Source organism: Dendropsophus ebraccatus, chromosome 6 (genome assembly GCF_027789765.1).
Source record: "Dendropsophus ebraccatus isolate aDenEbr1 chromosome 6, aDenEbr1.pat, whole genome shotgun sequence".
NCBI classification, from domain to species: Eukaryota; Metazoa; Chordata; class Amphibia; order Anura; family Hylidae; genus Dendropsophus; species Dendropsophus ebraccatus.
In genome coordinates, this window is record NC_091459.1 from 109,918,997 (window position 1) to 109,940,800 (window position 21,804).

The 21,804-nt window shown below is 49.7% G+C and overlaps 1 protein-coding gene across 1 annotated transcript in view; it reads left to right on the top strand.

The window, feature by feature from the left end:
• Window positions 1-16,683: 16,683 nt before the first annotated feature.
• LOC138795916 (saxiphilin-like) overlaps window positions 16,684-21,804 on the top strand; it is a 46,732-nt gene continuing 41,611 nt past the window's right edge. The window contains exons 1-4 of the mRNA XM_069975648.1: window positions 16,684-16,789; window positions 18,102-18,265; window positions 19,779-19,887; window positions 20,213-20,434. Coding sequence (XP_069831749.1) covers window positions 16,747-16,789; window positions 18,102-18,265; window positions 19,779-19,887; window positions 20,213-20,434 — 538 coding nt within the window. The 5' untranslated portion in view covers window positions 16,684-16,746. The remainder of the gene's footprint in view (window positions 16,790-18,101; window positions 18,266-19,778; window positions 19,888-20,212; window positions 20,435-21,804) is intronic.

Sequence of the window (21,804 nt, forward strand, 5' to 3'; positions counted from 1 at the left end):
CGCCAAACACAACCGGAACACCCCCGCAAACTGAAACTTTGACAAGTACTTACCAGTACCATGTATCAGCAGTGGCCCTTCCCCGGCCGGCCGCACCCCGGCAAACTGCCGGAAACACTGGACCGAGCACATAATCGACCCCGGCAAGGCCCTCAGCTGAACCCAGCGCCCCCTGCCCACCTGGTCGGTCTTACACCTCCGCAGGTGACACTCCAGCACCTCCCCCAAGAAACGGACATCATCCCACAACAAACCCCCAGCCCTTCGTTTACTGGGCGACACAAGCTCCGACACCGAAATGCCCCAAAAAATGCAAGAGAGAAAGCCAAGCGAAACAGCAGCAGCTCAAACTCGGACACACACACCCTACGCAGCTGCGCCCCCAACACACCTAACAACTGGAAAGACACCGGCCGGCGTCCATCTCTCACCACCAAACCTTTTCGGAACCCCTTCATGGCCTGCCGCACCAAGAATGCCTTGGTAGCATCCCTAAAGCCCTTGGCCTTGAACCAAAAAGCGATCGCCGACAAGCCCGGCCTATAAAATAAAGCAAGCACACCTCACCATCCGAATCCCCCACACTGTGCAATTCACCCAGTAGCTCCTCCCATTCACCCCAAAAACCTGAGTAAGTGGTCCACGTCGACCGGCACACCGACTGTCGCACCAGCGAAAGCGCCGTCTCTATACCACGGTCCACAGCCACTCCGGGCACCGCACCCCTTCCACATCCGCAGCTGGGGCCAACTTCCGAAACCGTTCCCACTGGAAGCGAGAGAGAGCATCAGCCACTTCATTATGAACTCCCGACACATGCACAGCAGTGATATGAGCATTCAGTACTAACCCCCTAGGCACCAATTGCCGAAGCAACCGCACTACAGGCGGGGAATGCGCCATCTGCGCATTGATGGCCTGAACCCCCCCAGATTGTCACAAAAGACACGGACCCTACGGTTCCTGAACATGTCCCCCCCCCACACCACTGACGCCACCACTATGGGGAACAGTTCCAGCAGAGCCAGATTACGCACCAACCCCGTGTTCCTCCATGCCTCCGGCCAGCTACCTACACACCAGTGTCCCTGCAAATATGCTCCAAATCCAAAACTACCCGAAGTGTCGGTAAACAACTCCATGTCCCCGTTCAAAACGACACTCCCTATCATCACCGACCTCCCATTGTAAGCTGTCAAAACCCCCCTCCAGATCTCCAAGTCCTCCCACAATTCCCCAGGCAACCGGACGTAATGGTGCGGGCCCTTAACCCCCACGGTGGCAGCGGCCAACCGTCTGCAGAAGACCCGCCCAATGGGCATGATCCGGCATGCAAAATTGAGGCGACCCAACAGTGACTGCACCTCCCGCAGACAGAGTTTCCGCCGCCGACAGGCGTCCTCCACATCCCCACCAACTCACACAGCTTTTCCACCGGCAGCCTGCACTCCATGAGCTCAGTATCAATTTCGATCCCCAGAAACTTCATAACTGGAGCCGGGCCCTCGGTTTTGTCAGGAGCCAAAGGCACCCCAAAAGCCAAAGCCACCCTCTCCATAGTCCTGAGCAATATTATGCACACCCGTGACCAAGAACAGAAAGTCATCCAAGTAGTGGAGTATAGACTCCACCTGCGCCTCCTGCCGAACCACCCACTCCAAAAATGTACTAAACTGTTCAAAGTATGCGCACGAGATCGCACATCCCATGGGGAGGCACAGATCCACAAAGTACTCCCCCTGCCACTTGCATCCCAACAGACCAAAACTGTCCGGGTGGACCGGCAATAGCCGGAATGCTGCCTCGATGTCAGTCTTCGCCAGCAGGCAACCTTTGCCATACAGCCGAACCCACAGCAATGCAGCATCGAAGGACGTATAGGACACCACACAAAGAGTCGGATCAATGCCATCATTGACCGACCCACCCGCTGGGTGCGATAAATGATGGATGAGCCTAAACTTGCCTGTTTCCTTCTTGGGGACCAAGCCCAAGGGGGAAACACACAAATCCTCCAGCGGAGGAGAAGCAAAGGGGCTCACCATCCGCCCCAAGAAGACCTCTTTCAACAGCTTATCGGTGATCAGGTTCGGCTGGACCCGTGCTGACGCCAGGTTACTCGCCTCACTCGACGCCCCCCCCCCCCCTCAAGTTTATATCGGCATTCGCTGCCGAATTTGCATGAGCCCTCGTTATACTGCCAACAACAACCTTTGTTGGCCCCAGCCGACCACCCGGACCCCTGGCCCGAGCCGCCGGGTGCCTCCCGAAAGGACTGAGATCCCCCTGTCGCCTTAGGGGCTGCCATCAGCCTTATCCAAAGACTGATGTATTTATGATCCCATCGAATGGATGGGCGAACCACCTTCCGTTGACGGAAGTGTTCATCATAGCGAAGCTACGCGTTCCCTCCATAGACGCGATACGCCTCACCGATAGCATCAAGGTAAAAAAAGAGTGCCAAGCAGTTCTCCGGTACCCTCTCCCTGATAAAACTAGCCATAATGGCGAAGGCCTGAAGCCAGTTCGTAAACGTACGTGGTATCAGACGGTACCGCCGCCGTTCCTCCTCCTCCTTCTTACTTTCGTCTGGCTTAATCCGATCTAAATTGAATTTTTCCAACGGGAGCAGCGAAAAAATTTCGACTCCCCCCTTCCATATGCGTTCTCGGACCTCACTTTTTAAATGTGCCCCCAACGGCCCCTCGAAACACACATATATCGCCGCCATCCGCACGTCCTCCCCTGCCACAGTCCACCTTTTTAGCTCCGTTATTCTCCACGGGCGTCCCAGCCACCAGCACCCCAGCAGTCTCCACTCCCCCTTCTCCACTACCTGCTACAGCCCCTCCAGAGGCCCCTCCACCCTGAGGCGACTGCATTACAGCCCCCGGGCCACTCGCCTGTGCTGCCCCTGGGGACCCCACTATGCCCTGAACAGCCCTCCCAGGCCCAGCAGCCCCCCAGACTGTCGCCAGGGACCCCGCTAGCTCCGCCATACTCTGCCCCAGCAACTCCTGCATCCCCTTAAAAAACCGCTGCAGACCCCCCATACTAACAGATATGTCCCCCCCCCACCCCCAGTGTTGGTGGAGTTGGTGGTCCACTCACCCGACCGCGCCGGGGCTGGTGTCCCGGAGGCCGTCACTCCACTCACTCCTGTAAGCTGGTCCTCTCCATCATCGCCACCCCCTGTAGCACTAGGGGCACGCAGGTGCACCCCCGCCCTTCCGCTGGCCTGACTGCCGCCTGGCTCTTGGATAGCGGACCGCATTCTGCCTCCTCCCGACCTCCTGGTTCTGCCGGAGCCACCGATTCTAGAGGCGCAGGGGACCCTGGGCCTCCGCTTCCAGTCTCCTCCTCCTCCACGCTGGACGTACTGGGGGCGGGGCTGACATCCACGCTCCCGTGCTGCTCTCCCCGCACTTCCGATCTCCCGCAAGATGGCCGCCGGCCCACCACTTCCGGTGAGACCGCAGCGTTCTCCCGGCCCGGCGAACCTCCGTCCGCCTCTGCAGCCCGCCTCCGCACCCGAGGTGGAGGTGATGGGGAAGATCGCTGCCGCTCCCGCCGCCGGCCCCGCACCTCTCCCCGGGCCGCGGCCATCTCCAGCCTCTACCTCGTCCCTGCGGCGCTGCCAGCTGCATTCCTCCTGGCAGGATGCTGAGGAACAGGCGAAGGGGATCCACTCACCCTCCGCAATCCGCACCGAGCCCGCCCTGTGCCCGGAACATCAGCAGCAGGGGGAGCCGCCTCCAATCTCCTGTGACCGCGCTGACCGGGGGTGGGGGTGAGGCAAGTCGCCCCCCCCCCCCTCCGGCGCCACTGCCTCCATCCGCTGGCGGGGATTCCTGGCCGGCCTCTCGGTGCTGATAGGGGATGGAGAAGCCACCGGAGAGGCCGCAGGGTCCCTGACGGGGCTCGTCCTGCGGCGCTGGGCGTGCGGCGTTACTTCAGGGCTCAGCCGAGCCAGCGGCCGGGACCTCCTGGCCCGGTCCCTCATCCCAGATGCACCTGGAGGAGCCTCAGGTGCAGGGGGATCCCCCCCAAGCAGCTGCTGTGAAAGCCATTCGGGCCCTCGCTGTAGAGACATCTCCCTGACCTGCTGGAGAAACGCTTCCAAGTCCGACATGGCTGCGTTAAGTGCTAACTTTCACCAACCAGCTCACACTGACTACCCCCAAACTTCCTTTGCCTCTTATAACCTCTGTCCCCTCCCCTTGCCCTGCATTTCCCCCTACTCTGTCTCCACAGCAACCAATTACTCTTACTTTGCTAGTCAGATTATCCCTGTCATGTGCACCCTGCCATTACACTGCGCTTCACTTCGGGTGCTTTCTTTCTGTGTTTTCAATCCACTCCTGGTTTTGGTTGCAATATGAGGACCACAATACTGACTGAAATATGCCTGGGGCTATGTTCACACTACGTAAGTTTCCGGCCGTAGCGCGTTCCGTGAATAAGCGGACGGAGATTTACGTAGTTTGCGTACATTGGAAAGTATACGATCTACGGCCGCACAGTTCACACTGCATACAAACTTACACCTGGATCGTATGCGGCGCCGTAAAAAATGAACCAGACCATTGTTTCGGGACGGAAATGCTGTAACTTACGCCCGTAGCGTTACATGCGGTCCCGTACGTAGTGGTGATTTCTTCATTTTTACACCTTTTTGTGCCAATCCAAAAGGTTCTGTGGGGTGTCCGGGGCTAGGCGAAGATATCCAAGTAAAAGACCGCTGTCAGATCGCTACGTACGCCGCTCGGGAAGCGTACGTAGCTTACGGGCGTAAGTTCGCGGACCGTACGTAGCCGTCCGCAACTTGCGTAAATCCCGGCCGGAGTTTTACACGTATATGTCCGGCCGCGAAAAATATGCGGCCAGACATATATGTAGTGTGAACATAGCCTAAGCTGCGTTCACACTACGTATATTTCAGTCAGTATATTTCAGTCAGTATTGCAACCAAAACCAGGAGTGGATTAAAAACACAGAAAGGATCTGTTCACACAATGGTGAAATTGAGTGGATGCCCGCCATATAACAGTAAATAACGGCCATTATTTCAATATAACAGCCGTTGTTTTAAAATAACAGCAAATATTTGCCATTAAATGGCGGCCATCCACTCAATTTCCACATTGTGTGAACAGAGCCTTTCTGTGTTTTCAATCCACTCCTGGTTTTGGTTGCAATACTGATTGAAATATACTGACTGAAATATACGTAGTGTGAACCCAGCAAAGGTGGTTTCACACAGTGTGTATAGGTGCAGCCACTACTGGATTGTATCCAACAGACCCCCAAAACTAGTGGGACCCCAAGTATTTTTCCTGATTTCTGTATTTCAAGGTCTATCCGAGTTCACAACTGCTTGCACAGAGTGGGGCTACGTTTACACTGCGTATATATACGGCCGTATTGTGAACTGCGAATATACGGCAGTATTTTTGAGCTTGCTGCGTACAATAGAAAGTATACACTTACGGCTGCACAATGCACACTAAGTATGAGGCTACGCACGGATTGGATATGTTCGTGTGAAAAATGAGCAAGACCATTATTTCCGTCCTGAAAGGTCCAACTACGTGTGTGTATTTGCACACGTGCTCATAGGGAACCCTGTTTTCCATCCGGATCCAAGCGGATTGTCATTTGAATAATCAATGAGGACCAGGCTTCAGTGTTTAAAAGGGGCCAGGTAATTGGCTTGATTGGCACACGTCCCAGGTCTATGTATCCAAAGTGATGTCACGACGAGGAGTGGATCGTGGTGGTGCTCGTTGTGGCCGACGTGTGTCTTGGCAGAGGGACATTGATGTCCCAAAGCTGATAGCTGAGGTAAGGATTTATTTTTGCTCTTCCTTTCTATATATACCTATATATGTATGTTCATAAAAAGTCACCTTGCCCAAGAATTGTTCTGACTCTTAGCAATCGGCAGAGATATTATTTGTTGTTAGAATTTTTTTATTTTTATTTTTTATTTTTATTTTTTTTTTATTCCTATTTTTTGGCCTTGGGTCACAAACGCTTTACTTACACCTATTGTAAGTGTCTGCTAAATGCTAGTTGTGAACATATCCCGAAAGCAAAGATGTTCCTTCTTTGCCTCTGTTCACACACAGTCTCGTTTGCATGATTATTTACTCCGAGGCCAAAGGCCAAACAAAGTTTCATGTTCAACGTTGTGGACTTTAGTGTGTGTCCGTCATTATGTCTTTTGAATAAAATACATACTTTAACTTGTCTGCCTTTATTGCTTTATCAGACACTATGGTTTATGATGTCAAACTCTGGACAAAAATTCTGACTAAATATAAGTGTGTGTGAACATAGCCGTTGGCCAATGTTATTTTTTAACACTACTGATGTCAACACACCAGACCACACAAACCACAGTAGTGTGATTGTAGGCTCGTGGCTTGCTGCTTAGCTTGACTATTTGCCACATGTGTTGACGCGTGTTCGAATTAATGTTTGAAAATTTTTTAGATTATGTCTAAGCAAAGTATTATAATTTATAGGCTATTGTGGACTCATAATTCCTGCACTTTAAAACACCAATTCATTAATTTTTTAGACACAAATTTTACTATATTTTTAAAGCCAATACGTCATTGTGGTGTTGTTATAGGGTATATGTTACAAGGACTCTGCTTAGGCAGTTTGGTTATATTCTGATATTGGTTGTACAGTCCTGGGCCAGGGTGGTTGAATAGTCCTTGCTGGTATACCGGCCGGACTCATGTGGACATTTTAATTGTTTTTAATGCAGAGTGTTATTGGGGTTTGTCTCCCTTTTTGCTATACTCCTGCTTTATCTATTTAGTGGTAATTTCTGTATTTGTGTTTATATTGTAATAAAGTATTTTTGTGATGTGCTACCTATTTGTGCATATGCTTTCTGTGCTAGGCTAATGGCTAGTTATGCTTTTAGCGCTGGTGTGCTTGCAACTTTTGCTCTCTGTTTAATGGAGAAAACAAGAGCACTACAAGTGCCAGCAGCCACGTTGTAAGTGCCGTGCACGGGGATTATGGCACTTGTAGTGCGCCTGCTTCCGACGTTACAACGCAAGAAAAAGGACAAACCAGACCAGAGCTAAATGGTCTAACCTAGCCATTAGCCTAGCACAGAACACCCCCGCTATGCCCAGTGATGAGGTGGCGAGCCTACAGAGAGGAGGCGTGTCCCCGCTGTGTGGCTATCCGGTACCATCCTCCCGCGGCGGATTGTGGGGTTAAATTTCCTAGTACTCTAATCACTAAGATTAGCGTTTTAGCCTATCACCACATGATGGGAGTAGTTGTACTGTGTATCTGATATGGGCTGGCAGCAGACATGGAGGAAGGAGGGAGGGAGTTAGCTGCACGGGAAGCTCGAGAACCCACCCACATAAGTGACGTACTATTTTGTCATCAACATGGCCTCTAACAAGGACAATTCCTCGACTAGCTATTACCTTCATAAGCGATCAGTGTTTGCAAGAGCTTACTGTATTTTTTGTTTTTCTTTCAAAGGTCCATGCTCGGCCACTGCTATGGGACGGCCCTGCGCCTGGGTACACAAGCCGGCTAAGGCGGAGTGCCGCATGGAGGGAGGTTGACCGGATTGTGTACCCAGGTTGGGACAAGCATAGTAGATTACAGAAGTTGATCATTGGTAAGTTACTTAACCACTATGCCAAACAACAAACTCGACTCGTATGGTTCAAAGACGCTCATATCTTACAAATGTCTGTACCTTTTTTGCTTTCAACCAAACATGTGGAGACCAGGTGGTGCAGTGTGAGGGACAGATTCATCAGGGAGCGACGTGAGCTGATGAGGCGTGGGGCCTCACAAGAAGAACTCGGCTCTTTGCATTTTGCTGGAATTCTGCGTTTCATTTTGAATGTCAGCAGATGGCGCCAGTAAGTGTGTGTCTTAATTGAATCTGTCCATAGATTATATACATCGAGCGTCCTGCAGGGGGAGCACTATATTTCTGTAACTGTCTACTAATGGACTTTTGTAAGATCATGCGCCCCCTGCTGGACATTCAATATTCTTTAGAAATGCAGCGTGGCATAACCGTATTTTAAAAGGATTTTGCTCAGTCCATGATCTAAGACATAACTGGACTTAGCATTTTGTATAAAGCATGGACAGGATAAGTAAAAGTTCTCATAAATGATTACATACGACCTAACAATGTTCCACCCAGTTTGTCATTTTTCATTAGGTAGGCAAGGGCAAATTAGCGCCAGATGTGACTATTCAGATTATTTAATTTCAAGCCAACTTTTAAAGGGCAACATTTTTGGGGAGCAGTGTGTGAATGTTGCTCAAATACTGTAGCTTCAGAGCTAAGTTAAGGCTGACACATTGGACATATTGGATATAATATTCCCAAAACTGCCTGAGTAAGCTACTGCATTGGATGCATATTGGTTAGGGCAAATGACAACAATGTGCCAAACATGTTGGGAATAACATATTGTGTCCACTGTTCCTTTGTCAGCAGAGCTGAAGAAGCACCCCAACCAGCAGAGGCCTCATCGGATGAAGATAATGAAGAACCTCATTTGGCGGAGGGCCGCCCCATGACTCCACCACCAAGAGGCCAACAGGGTCCTGTGGAGCCTGGCGAGGGAGACTAACATCTGGCTTGACCTTAAAAAATTTGTGGGCGGCCCGCACTCCCTCTCCTCACCACCACCAACACCACCCCCTGTCTGCTACACTGTAGGGCCCTGGTGGCAAGGTAGGATTGATAGGATGAATATTTTCTGCCAAGGTCTGCGACCCGGCCCACATTAACCCCAGACTCTTACTATGTCTGCCATCCCATTGGCCACGGATGCAAGAAAGAGCTTGGGGGGATGTGGCTGTCCTTTTTCTGGGTGTGTTGGCAGCCTACAGTCAGGCTGCTTGTGGGCAGCTGCTGTGACACAGATGTGGGGTTGACATAATGCGAACACTCCAGCATCTGCACACTGTTCCACCTCCTGTCACGTTGTGACAAGTTTCATGGCCGCGGCGGCGTCCCGTGCTCCGGGACGCCGCCGCAACCGCCATCTAGCTCAGGCAGCTGCCGGGGTCCTGGTGCAGGGACCCGGCGCTGCGGTCTGTTCGGCCCCGGGGGGCGCCTCACCTCGTCCCGCTCCACCTTCCGTCTGTGCCGGCCGGCGCGCGCGTCCCCGCCTCCTCGGGCGCGCGCGCGCCGGCTGTCTCAGATTTAAAGGGCCAGTCCGCCCCTAATTGGTAGTTGCACCCAATCACTCCCTATAAATCCCAGCATGCCCTGTCCCCTGTGTTGGAGCCTCTACATGCTTCCCATAGCGTTTGGCCCAGCTCCCTGTTGTTCCTGATACCTGTCCGCTATCTGGTCCCTAGTCCTTGTTCCTGATTCCTGTCCGCTACCCAGTCCCTACTCCTAGTCCCTGGTTCCTGCTTCCCGTCTCTCTGCTGTTCCTGTGTTCAGCCTGTCACCTGCGGTACGCTTACACGCCACTGTCAGTACCTGCTCCTGTCACGCCTCGCCTGCCGTCACCAGCAACCAAGCCAGGGGTAGCGACCTGGGGGTCGTCTGCCGCAGCAAGTCCATCCCGCTTTGCGGCGGGCTCTGGTGAAAACCAGCGGCCCCTTAGACTCCGCTCCTTGGTGAGGTTTGTGCCATCGCTGGTGCCGGTCCAGTGGATCCACTACTCCCGGCGTTACAGTAGGCTCCAACGATGGATCCCGGCGAGGTGCCTGATCTCCGTGACGTCGCCAGAGTGGTCGCTCAACAGGCTCAACAGATCCAGCAGCAGTCGCAGGAAATCCAGCAATTGACTGCCGCCCTACAGCAGCATACTACAGGCCAGCGCCCACCACCACCTGCAACCACCTCGGGACTTCGATTGGCCCTCCCGAATAAATATGGAGGTGATCCCAAGTTGTGCAGGGGATTCCTGACTCAATGCACAATGCATATTGAACTGTTAAATAGTCAGTTTCCCACCGAGCGCTCTAAAGTGGCCTTTATCATCAGCCTATTGGAGGGTAGAGCTCTGGCCTGGGCCACGCCACTGTGGGACCGTGATGATCCTGTTGCTGCCAATCTCCGGGCCTTCCTGGCCGAGTTTCGCTCCGTCTTTGAGGAACCTGCCCGTGTCACCTCAGCCGAGACTGCTCTTCTCAACCTCTCTCAAGGGAGCTCCTCTGTCGGTGACTACGCCATCCAGTTCCGCACCCTGGCAGCTGAATTGGACTGGAACGAGGCCGCCCTAGTAGCCACCTTCAAGAAGGGTCTATCCAGCCGAGTGAAAGACGTACTCTCCGCCTTCCCTAAACGATCTTATCTTACTGGCTACCAGAGTCGACAACCGATTTTCCGAGAGAGAGGAGGAGGTCCGGCAGGAACGACGACTGAGCCTACCCCGTCGCCATCCTCGGCTGGCACCGGTGTTCCAGAGTCCCGTTGCTCCTATACTCCAGTCGTCTCCAGAAGTCCCTATGCAGGTGGAACGAGCTCGCCTGACGACTGATGAGAGAGCCCGTCGGATGGAGCTGAATCTCTGTCTCTATTGCGGTGGTGCAGATCACTACCGGCAGAGATGTCCCCAACGTCCTCAGCGTCCGGGAAACGCTCGCACCTAGGTCCGGTGGGAGAGGCCTCCCTAGGTGTGAATGCCACCTCTCCAAGGTTGACTATACCCGTCTCCATCCAGACACCTTCAGGGCAAGTTTTCCAGACTACTGCCCTCATCCACTCTGGCTCTGCTGGCAGTTTCATCTCTGCTTCTTTGGTCCAAAGATGGCGGCTACCCGTGATCCAGCTAGCCCAACCCCGGTCTATCTCTTCGGTTACGGGGGAGATTCTTACCGAAACTGTGCACTGCCAGACGGCACCCCTAGCCCTCCAGGTGGGCGCCTTACATCAGGAGAGGATCTCCTTCTATGTCTTGTGCCATTCCTCTTCTAACATCCTGCTGGGCCTTCCTTGGCTGCAATTTCATACCCCTAAGCTGGACTGGAGAACTGGGATGGTTCTCAGCTGGGGCCAGGACTGTCATAACCGGTGTCTGAGATCTCCTCAACCCAAGTGCTCTACGAGGTCTCCTGCTTATGTCAAGCCTCTAGCCGGTCTACCGGAGGACTACCAAGATTTCGGTGATGTTTTCTCGGCCAAGGAGGCGGACTCTCTACCACCTCATCGGGCCTATGATTGCCCTATAGACCTTCTTCCCGGGGCATCTCCTCCACGTGGTCGGGTATACCCTCTCTCTGTGCCCGAGACTGAAGCCATGTCCTCCTACATCCGGGAGAACTTACAAAAGGGCTTCATCCGTAAATCCACGTCTCCCGCTGGCGCAGGATTCTTCTTTGTCCAGAAGAAGGACGGTTCCCTTCGCCCATGCATAGACTACCGGGGCTTGAATAAGGTGACTGTTAAGAACCGCTATCCTCTTCCACTTATTCCTGAACTATTCGACCGTCTTCGTGGAGCTAGGATCTTCTCCAAGCTGGATCTCAGGGGAGCGTATAACTTGATCCGTATTCGTAAAGGAGACGAATGGAAGACCGCTTTCAACACCAGAGATGGGCACTACGAATACCTGGTCATGCCATTCGGCCTATGCAATGCCCCAGCGGTCTTCCAGGAATTCGTGAACGACATCTTCCGAGACCTCCTCTATGTCTGCGTCATTGTCTATTTGGACGACATTTTGGTCTTCTCCCCGGATCAGCAGACTCATGTGGCACAAGTGCGTCAGGTCCTCCGAAGACTACGGGCCAATCATTTATACGCCAAGCTTGAGAAGTGTGTTTTCCATCAGCGCAGTCTTCCATTTCTTGGCTATATCGTCTCCGACCAGGGTCTACAAATGGATCCGGCCAAGCTCTCAGCTGTCCTCCAATGGCCACACCCTGTGGGACGTAGAGCTATCCAGCGTTTCCTTGGATTCGCCAACTATTATCGGCAATTCATCCCTCACTTCTCTACCCTGGTCGCACCCATCGTGGCTCTCACTAAAAAGAAGGCGGACCCCAGACGTTGGCCTCCAGAGGCCGAACAAGCCTTCAATAGCCTCAAGTCTGCCTTTGCCTCTGCTCCTGCCCTAGTCTGCCCGGATGTCTCCAGGCCGTTTTCTCTCGAGGTCGATGCTTCTTCTGTGGGCGCAGGAGCCGTTCTCTCGCAAAGGGACACATCAGGCAAGACCAGAACCTGCGGGTTCTTTTCTAGGACTTTCTCCCCTGCCGAGAGGAACTATACTATTGGGGACCGTGAACTCCTGGCCATTAAGTTGGCACTGGAGGAGTGGCGTCATCTACTAGAGGGGGCTAAACACCCCGTTAACATCTACACGGACCACAAGAACCTCCTCTACCTCCAGTCGGCTCAACGCCTCAATCCCCGGCAGGCCAGGTGGTCTCTCTTCTTCTCTCGGTTCAACTTTACCATCCATTTCCGTCCAGCCGAGAGGAACCTAAAGGCCGATGCATTATCCCGAGCATCCGATGTCATGGGGCAAGAGGAATCTCCTCGTCACATAATACCTCCCGACCGCCTAGTACCAGTTGCTACTTCTGCTCTGCAGAGACTGCCCCCCGGGAAGACTTATGTGCGCCCAGCGCTCCGTAAACGCATCTTGAAGTGGGGGCATTCCTCTTTGGTGGCCGGGCATCCAGGAACTCAAAAGACTGGGCAATTGATCTCCCGTCACTACTGGTGGCCCAATCTCCTCCAGGATGTCAAGGATTTTGTGGCTTCCTGTGCAGTCTGTGCCAGGAATAAGTCTCCCCGTCAAAGACCTGCCGGCCTACTTTTGCCCTTGCCAGTCCCGGACCATCCCTGGCACCACATTGGGATGGATTTCATCACAGACCTACCTCCATCTGCGGGCCATACAGTTATTTGGGTGGTGACGGACCGCTTCTCTAAAATGGCTCACTTCGTGGCTCTTCCTGGCCTACCCTCTGCTCCTCGTCTGGCTCAGTTGTTCTTCCGACACATCTTCCGCCTGCATGGACTTCCTCTTCACATTGTGTCCGACCGAGGCTCTCGATTTGTCTCTAAGTTTTGGCGTGCCCTCTGCTCGCAGCTCCAAGTAAAGCTGGACTTCTCATCAGCCTACCATCCCCAGTCTAACGGGCAAGTGGAGAGAGTCAATCAGATCCTGGGTAACTACCTACGGCATTTTGTGTCCAGCCGCCAAGACAACTGGTCCGACCTCCTTCCATGGGCGGAATTCTCCTATAACCATCTGGACTCGAGTTCCACAGGCAAGTCTCCTTTCTATGTGGTCTACGGGCATCATCCTCGTCCTCCTCTGCCTCTCTCTCCATCCTCTTATTATCTGACCTGCAGTCGATCTGGGAACAAACTCGACAGTCCTTACTCAAAGCCTCTGAACGCATGAAGGACCAGGCTGATAAGAAGAGGAGACCTGCCACGAATTTTCGTCCAGGTGACAAAGTCTGGCTCTCGGCCAAATATGTTCGACTCAAGATTCCCAGCTACAAGTTGGGTCCTCGTTCCTTGGTCCTTTTTCGGTGCTAAAACGCATCAACCCTGTCACCTACAAACTCTGCCTGCCCCCTACTATGCGGATTCCGAACACCTTCCATGTCTCCCTCTTGAAGCCTGTGGTCCTCAACCGGTTCTCCGATCAGTCTCCGTTCTCTGTTCCACAAGCCGTCTCAGACGACGTCTACGTTGTTAAAGATATTCTGGCCATGAAAACTGTCAGAGGGAGACGTTTCTTCCTGGTGGACTGGAGAGGATTTGGTCCTGAGGAGAGGTCCGGGGAACCCGAGGCTAACATCCTGGATAAAGATCTCATCAAGGGGTTCCTGCAGGCAAGAAAGAGGGGGAGGCCAAAGGGGGGGGGTACTGTCATGGCCGCGGCGGCGTCCCGTGCTCCGGGACGCCGCCGCAACCGCCATCTAGCTCAGACAGCTGCCGGGGTCCTGGTGCAGGGACCCGGCGCTGCGGTCTGTTCGGCCCCGGGGGGCGCCTCACCTCGTCCCGCTCCACCTTCCGTCTGTGCCGGCCGGCGCGCGCGTCCCCGCCTCCTAGGGCGCGCGCGCGCCGGCTGTCTCAGATTTAAAGGGCCAGTCCGCCCCTAATTGGTAGTTGCACCCAATCACTCCCTATAAATCCCAGCATGCCCTGTCCCCTGTGTTGGAGCCTCTACATGCTTCCCATAGCGTTTGGCCCAGCTCCCTGTTCTTCCTGATACCTGTCCGCTATCTGGTCCCTAGTCCTTGTTCCTGATTCCTGTCCGCTACCCAGTCCCTACTCCTAGTCCCTGGTTCCTGCTTCCCGTCTCTCTGCTGTTCCTGTGTTCAGCCTGTCACCTGCGGTACGCTTACACGCCACTGTCAGTACCTGCTCCTGTCACGCCTCGCCTGCCGTCACCAGCAACCAAGCCAGGGGTAGCGACCTGGGGGTCGTCTGCCGCAGCAAGTCCATCCCGCTTTGCGGCGGGCTCTGGTGAAAACCAGCGGCCCCTTAGACTCCGCTCCCTGGTGAGGTTTGTGCCATCGCTGGTGCCGGTCCAGTGGATCCACTACTCCCGGCGTTACAACAAGATCTTCAAAGGTTGTTGTCATAAATGATTGTGATTAGTGGTCACACACCCTCTGCCCCCCCCCCCCTCAACCACTATCCTGTGCTGTTGATTTATTTGACCATGTAATAAAGATAGTTTGAGATATATCGCTGTTTGACTATTTTTACTTCTTTAATTTTTTTGGGGTGGATAAATGTAACTCTATGTATTTTTTTAGGGTTGCGAGGTAAAAACAACCCTCCCCCCCAAAAAAAAAAAATATATAATTTTTTGTAATTTTTTTTGGTATGTGTTGAAGTCTGACAGTGCTCTCTGCTGACATCTGTGGCCGAGGCAGGAAGTGGCCAGAGCAGGAGAGGGTTTGGATGGTCTCTATTATTTTGATTCTAAAGATTTGAGATGTGGACACACAAATTTCAACAGAGAGCAATGTGTCACTCAGAGATTGTATAACGAAATCTCCTGCATGACATACAGCAGCTGTGAATTTGTTTTCACCGTGGATAATTGGTAAAGTTCCACATAAGCAGCTACATAACTAGCCCATATCCATCCCTCCATCCACGTGACGCACCTGGGTGATGGCTGTAGGGATGTATGTGGTGTGTTAATGGTGATGGCTAAAGTGAGATGCCCTGTGGCCCTAGAAGAAATCAGTCAAAAGTCAAATTGAAAATCAAAACAGCGGTAGGGGGAGTGGTGCAGGGAATGTTACTCCAACTGCTACAGTCAAAGTCAAATTGAAAATAAAGCCTCCATGTTGGCTACTGCTGGGCCTTAAGTAGGATCCATGTTGACTACTGCTGGGCCTTAATCGGCATCCACTCTGTGGGCTTGTCATAAGTGATCACAGTACAGTTACATTGAGTGACTCAAAGGTGACGTCTTCTTGTAGTTGTTCACTTTACCTTTTCCCTTCCACCCAGCACTTTATTTTATCATTATTTATTTTTAAACCACCCTTGATTGTACAGCGCTATGCAAGCAAAAGAGATTAACAAACAGGAACATTACAGGATCACATCTCTCTGTGGCAACAGAGGTTGATAACACTGTATTTGAATGGCTACACAAAAAATACGGCAATCATTTGATTAATCGTGCCCTTTAAAGGTACTGTAAGTGAGCACCAATCGTGTGGCTTTGCGGGTGTACACAGCCGCATATCGTGCCATGTAAAATCATGCCACACTTAGTTCTCCACTTAGAAATGTTTCTCTAATGCCTATATTTATTAATGATGTCCCACGTAGCCCCCCCCCCCCCCCCCCCCCACAAGTTACATTCCACATAATGCCCCAATTTACAAATAATGCCCTATGTAGCAGTGTTATTAAGATATTATGCCCCCTAAGTGATCTTACTTCAGAATACTCCCCCACTGTCTACTTATGCCCACTTGGTACCCCCCCCCCCCCCCCACTCATGGACTGTTATCAAATGAAAAACAATCCTAATCCTCACCTAGCCCCATTCTTACAATGCTGTTCTGTGGAACATGAGCTACCAGGACAGATTCCCAGGTAGGTGCGACAAAGAAATACATTAAGCTGGCCAGTGTGTGGACCCTGTCCCAGTGGTTCATGGACTTCAGCCTATCACAGTCAATGGGGGAGCAGAGACCTGAACGCTTTTTGTTCTTTAATTTTATTCAACTACTTCTGTGTCCTCCAGGTACAGATGTAGTTGTAGGTGGTAGTCACTCAGGCATCTGGGGCACTGGGTAAAAAATCCAAGGCTTACGTCTGGGGTGTCCAGTGTATACACAATCTTGACCCACCCACACGAGAAGAAAGCAAGTCATTTCCCACTTTGTTTTTACAGAAATAAAAGAATAGACCCCAAAACAAGAATACCAACACTGTCTTAAAGCCCCACATCTGATAAATCTCTCTACTGTTGAGAACTGTCTCATACAAATAAGCTGAGCAATGCACACCAGAATATAGTTTGATAGTTAATGTTCTGAATTGGCAGAGCTATATATGTGTCATGTAATAGAGAAAACAAGGCTCAGTGCCAAAAGCAATAACCCTTACTAAGAGAGAGGGAACAGATTTGATTAAGAAATGCATGTAAATAATACCAGGACAGAGGATCTGCTCATTGCTAATTAATGATTACTCGGACATCCTTCTCTCCCTTATATAGAGTACAACAAGGGGCAGCATTACATGGGACTCTTCTGGAGCAACTGAGGATGACGCCTGCTTTCCAAGTGTTACTATGTCTCTGCATGCTGGGTAAGCCAGACATCTATCACTACATTCATACAATAGCACTTACAGTAGTCAATTCAGTATGCAACCAGTCAATCTGTAAAATAAATTCTGAAATTTAATTTGTTAAAAAAGGTTTTCAGATTGTTTTTTTTTTTATTATTATTATCTCTTGTTATTTTCTTTATCAATTCAGATTTACATAAGATTTTATTTAAGGTTGGATCTAACAGCAACTGGATCCCAGCAGTAAGATCCCTACGCTAAAACAATAAAACCCCAGTGATTGCCGGGTATGGCTGGAGAACTAAGCTGCTGTCCGCTCTAGGGTCTTATTACACGGGCCGCCCGATCAATATTGTATATTGTCTGCTAAATCGTCACTCCTTTACTGGGCCTATTACGCGGCCCGAAAATCGTTTAGCAAGGGCTGCACGGACATTGTTAGCCATTTCCGTGCAACCTCTGCCTAAAAAGTTTTTACATTACTTCTCCCCGCTCCCGGTCTCCTCTGTGCTCTGCTTCCTCCTCAGTCCCGCGCGCTGCAGCTTCAGAGAGGCCCATCAGAGCTGACAGGCGGATCAGCCAATCACTAGCTGGGATTTCCGCATCTAGTGATTGGCTCAATGGCCTGTCAGCTGAGACAGGCCGCTCTGAAGCTGCAGCACACGGGACTGGGGAGGAATCGAAGCACAGAGGAGACCGGGAGCGTGGAGAGGTAATGTAAACTGTTACTATGACACTTAGCAATGCGCGATCGGCGCCCAATAATTTTAAATCTGGGTCTAAAGAAATGATCAGCTCCGTGTAAATTCTCCAATGCTTGATCTGACTTGTAGCAGAAGGAGAGACGAGGGGTGAAGTGCACAGTATGCACTTCTCCTGGCTATAAATAGCATTAACTGGGGGTCTCAGTACCAAGACCCCAACTGATTAAACCTTTGACATGTCTGTGTGTATGATGTAGGAACAGGTCTACTGAGCTATTGTACCAAACACTACAAACAAATATAGAGCCAGATGGAATATATCAGACTCACAGTTATGCCTCGATTCACAATAAAGAGGTCCACCACCATCCATACCCTTTATGTATTTTACCTATTTATTTTGTTCACCCCTTCCCCAATTACATGAAAGCTGACAAAGACATGGAAAGAGGCAGAGTGAATCTGAGAATAGGCAAACTATAGTCTTGCCGGGTTCTTTTCTATAAAAAAAATGTTTTCATGAAAATCAGAACCTTTTACAACAGGCCTGGATTTATTGGAAAGAGAATGTTCTTTAAGAATATTGTGTCGTTTTTATGATTAATCCTTATACTGCATTCCTCCAGGGCTGAGCTCTGCAGTGCCAAAATCAAGAAATATACGTTGGTGTGTGACGTCAGATCCTGAAGTCAAAAAGTGCAATGATCTAGTGAATTCTTGCAATGTCGATGGGATTTTGCTCATATGTGTAAAAAAATCCAGCACTGAGGACTGTTTGAAAGCTATCAGTGTGAGTACATCTACATGGGAGTCCATTGTACTATACTGTATAAACATTTGTAGTGTCCTGGTACGGATAGTTCACTAAGTTTCTATACCACCTGGGTAAAGTGTCTCTGTCAGGTATTGCACTAGAGGGGGATGAGGGTGCTGTTGTGTAATTTCCCCACTAGGTGTCGCTCTGTGTATGTATATTTTGTCTATTGAGCACAGCTGAAGGAAGGTTTTGGGTTAACAGTTTGTCTATCACATGTCTGCTATTCTCCTATTACAGGTGTAGGTGCTTTCCCTTACTTTTTCTGGTGGTGGTGGTGGTGGGGGTCTTTGTCAGCTTATGAGAAAGAGACACAGCCAGAGAGAGAGTTCCTGCTGCAATGAAGCTGAGCTTGGCCCAGGCCAGGACCCATGTCAGGGACTAGAAACAAGTCAGATTCTTTCAAGCAAGTAACCCACTTAAGCATGCAGTGCTAAACCCTCAGGAGGGGTAACTGTCCTATGAGGAAACCTTGTCCATGCCTGGGATCCTTCTTCTCTATTCTCAGGGTAGTAACCACAGCTAGGTACTGACGCCCAGTAGGACAAATAGCTTTAGGCTGACATATCCTACTGACTGCACACGGCTCTTCTGGGAAGTCTTTGAAAGTCTGCTACACCCAGTTGTAAAGGCCTGGGGGTCATACTACCTAACCTGGCAGTTGGTGAACTTGTTGGGCAGAAGGCGGTCAGATAGCACACTATCTAAACGTGAGTAACGTTTTTCTTCTCTTCTTTATGTATACTAAACCCCATCCTGGCAGAGTACACTACTACTTGGACAAGGCCCCCAAGATGGTCCCCGTACTCACTCCTCAAGCTACCTTAACCTTTAGTCTTCTCTTCCTCTATTACCTGCACCTGCTCTTTAGGTTATCACCACGACTGTATTGTATTGCACTAAAGTTCTCCCAGTAAAAGATTTGTCCTGGTTAAGAAATTGGCCTCTGCTCTATTTTTGTGTCGTCAGGGAGAAGGGGTGAATCTGTGCCTTCACCCTGGCATACGCCTTGGGCGGGACTTTGATATACTGTATGTTCCCCTAAAAAGTTTATATACATGACAGTTATACTTTAGTCCTCTACACTTTGGGGCTTCAGGAAAAGTATACAATTGTTACTGTCACCTGATCGCTGGGGGTTTTCGTGATCAGCTCACTCTTGGGGATCCTCGCTAAGGCTAGGTTCACACTGCGTTTTCAGCATCTGTTTAATGCATCCGGTTTTTGCAAAAAACGCATGAAAAACGGATTGCAAAAAACGGATTCATTTATGTGCATCCGTTTTACCATTGACTTCCATTATAAAAAAAAACGGATCAGTTTTTTTTGGCGGACCAAAACGGACCAAAAAACGTTGCTGACCCTATTTTTCTGGACGTTAAAAAAATTGGATCCGTTAAACGGATGCTGAAAACGCAGTGTGAACCTAGCCTAACAGAAAGGGAATAAAAGAGATCAATGTAACATTATTGATCCTATTGTTTTTCAGGATGGAGAGGCAGACGCCATTTCTCTTAATAGTAGAAGCATTTACAAAGCTTCACTAAATCATTTTGCTTTGAAGCCTATCATGACTGAAAGTTTTCATCCTCTTAAAGGTGAGTAATAATATGTTTTTGAGTTTTTTTTTCCATTATTGTAAATGAACAAAAAAGCACCAAATCATTGTTTTCATAGATTGAACTGAGAAAACCAAGCAGAGAAGTCTACACATCTGAGGTGCCCATACACATTAGAGGCGAGGTTCTTACATCACCATCACTGCTACAGTCTTTTTATATATACTAAAGTGCCATGGATAAGGAGCTTAGTTTCCCATAAGTATCAGGGAGCTGAGGAGCAGGTCTTAAATATGTAGCACATAACCCTAATCTCACTTTTCTTGTACACTTTATATTTTTTTTAATTTACATGTTAATTTAGGAATTCAGAGCCCATGTCAGAGGGAACGTCAGGCTCTGCTTGGAGGAGGACGGCCTCTACTGGGAGCGTTTGTGCCCGAGTGTGATAAAAAAGGCAACTATAATGCAATGCAATGCCATGGCAGCACAGGTTACTGCTGGTGTGTTAATGAAGAAGGGAAAGAGATTAATGGGACAAAAACTCCACCAGGGCAACCAGCCCCAACATGTGAAGAAACTGAAAGTAAGTCACACTCTTCAGTGTTATTGTGGCATAGGTAAAGGCAAAAAGGAGGTCAGCACTTCCAGTAAAACTTGTTCTTTATTTCTTACTCCATTAAAAGCGAACAAAAGGCAGATACAAAATAAGTGAGAAAATACACATCTGACGCGTTTCTGGCTATACGCCCTTAATCATAGATGACATGTACAAAGGTATACTGGGATAAATATAGGGGAAATAAACACATGTTCCCTCCCACATAACACCTGAATCACATTGTTTTCTCATTAACATTTAAAGTGAAAGACATGAAAAAGCGCACATAAAGTGCACAGTGCTATATATGATAGAAAATACAAAATTACAAATATGTATATAAAGGTACAAAAATACAAAAATACAAAACGTCATACAGATTAATAATTCATGATAAGATCCAATCTATGGTTCAATCCTTTTGGAGATGAAGAATCCAACATGAGAATCCAATATCCTTCACGGTTTAAAAGTTTCTGTTTTCTATCACCTCCACGATCAGGGCGGAATACTCTCTCTATGCCCATAATGGAAAGTGATGAAATGTCTCCTGCATGGACTAGAGAAAAATGCTTAGCCACATTTGATGGATTTTTCACGTTCATGTGTGTAGCACCATAAATATGTTCCCGTAAACGGTCTTTTAACCTACGGCTAGTGCAACCTACATAACCAATTTCACATGTAGTGCAGAATATATAATAAATTAACCAAGTAGTATTACAATTCATATAGCTTCTAATTTTATATTCTGTGTTGTCTACTTTGTTTACAATAACTTTTGTTTGTTTAATATATTTACAACAGTTACATCTTACCCCTCCGCATTTATAATTACCCTTGGTATTTAGCCATGTGGGATTAGCAGAATGTGCAGTAATATGAGAGGGTGCCAAAAGGCTACCTAAAGTTGGGGGGGCGTTTAGTAGAAAAGTTGCAGCCATCCTGCATAATTTGTTTGAGCGTACAATCTTGATACAGTATTGGCAAAAACCTTTCAACTATATCACGTATCTCAACAAACTGTTGTGAGTAGGTGGTGACAAACGTAGGTTTTTTTGAGAAACTCGTGGACTGTTGTTTTTTATTATGCAAAAGGTCCTTGCGGTTTCTAGTTTGTGCACTATTGTGAGCTTTAACAATATTGTGATCCTTATAGCCTCGTTTTTTTAAACGTGCGCTAAGGTTGGCAGATTCACTCTCGTAACTCTGCAAGGTGGAGCAGTTCCTGCGCATGCGCACGAACTCCCCCACCGGCAGGCCACGTATAGTATGGGCAGGATGGCAAGAATCTGCTCTAAGAATAGTGTTACCGGCAGTGGGCTTCCTATAATTGGATGTGTCTATTTTATTAG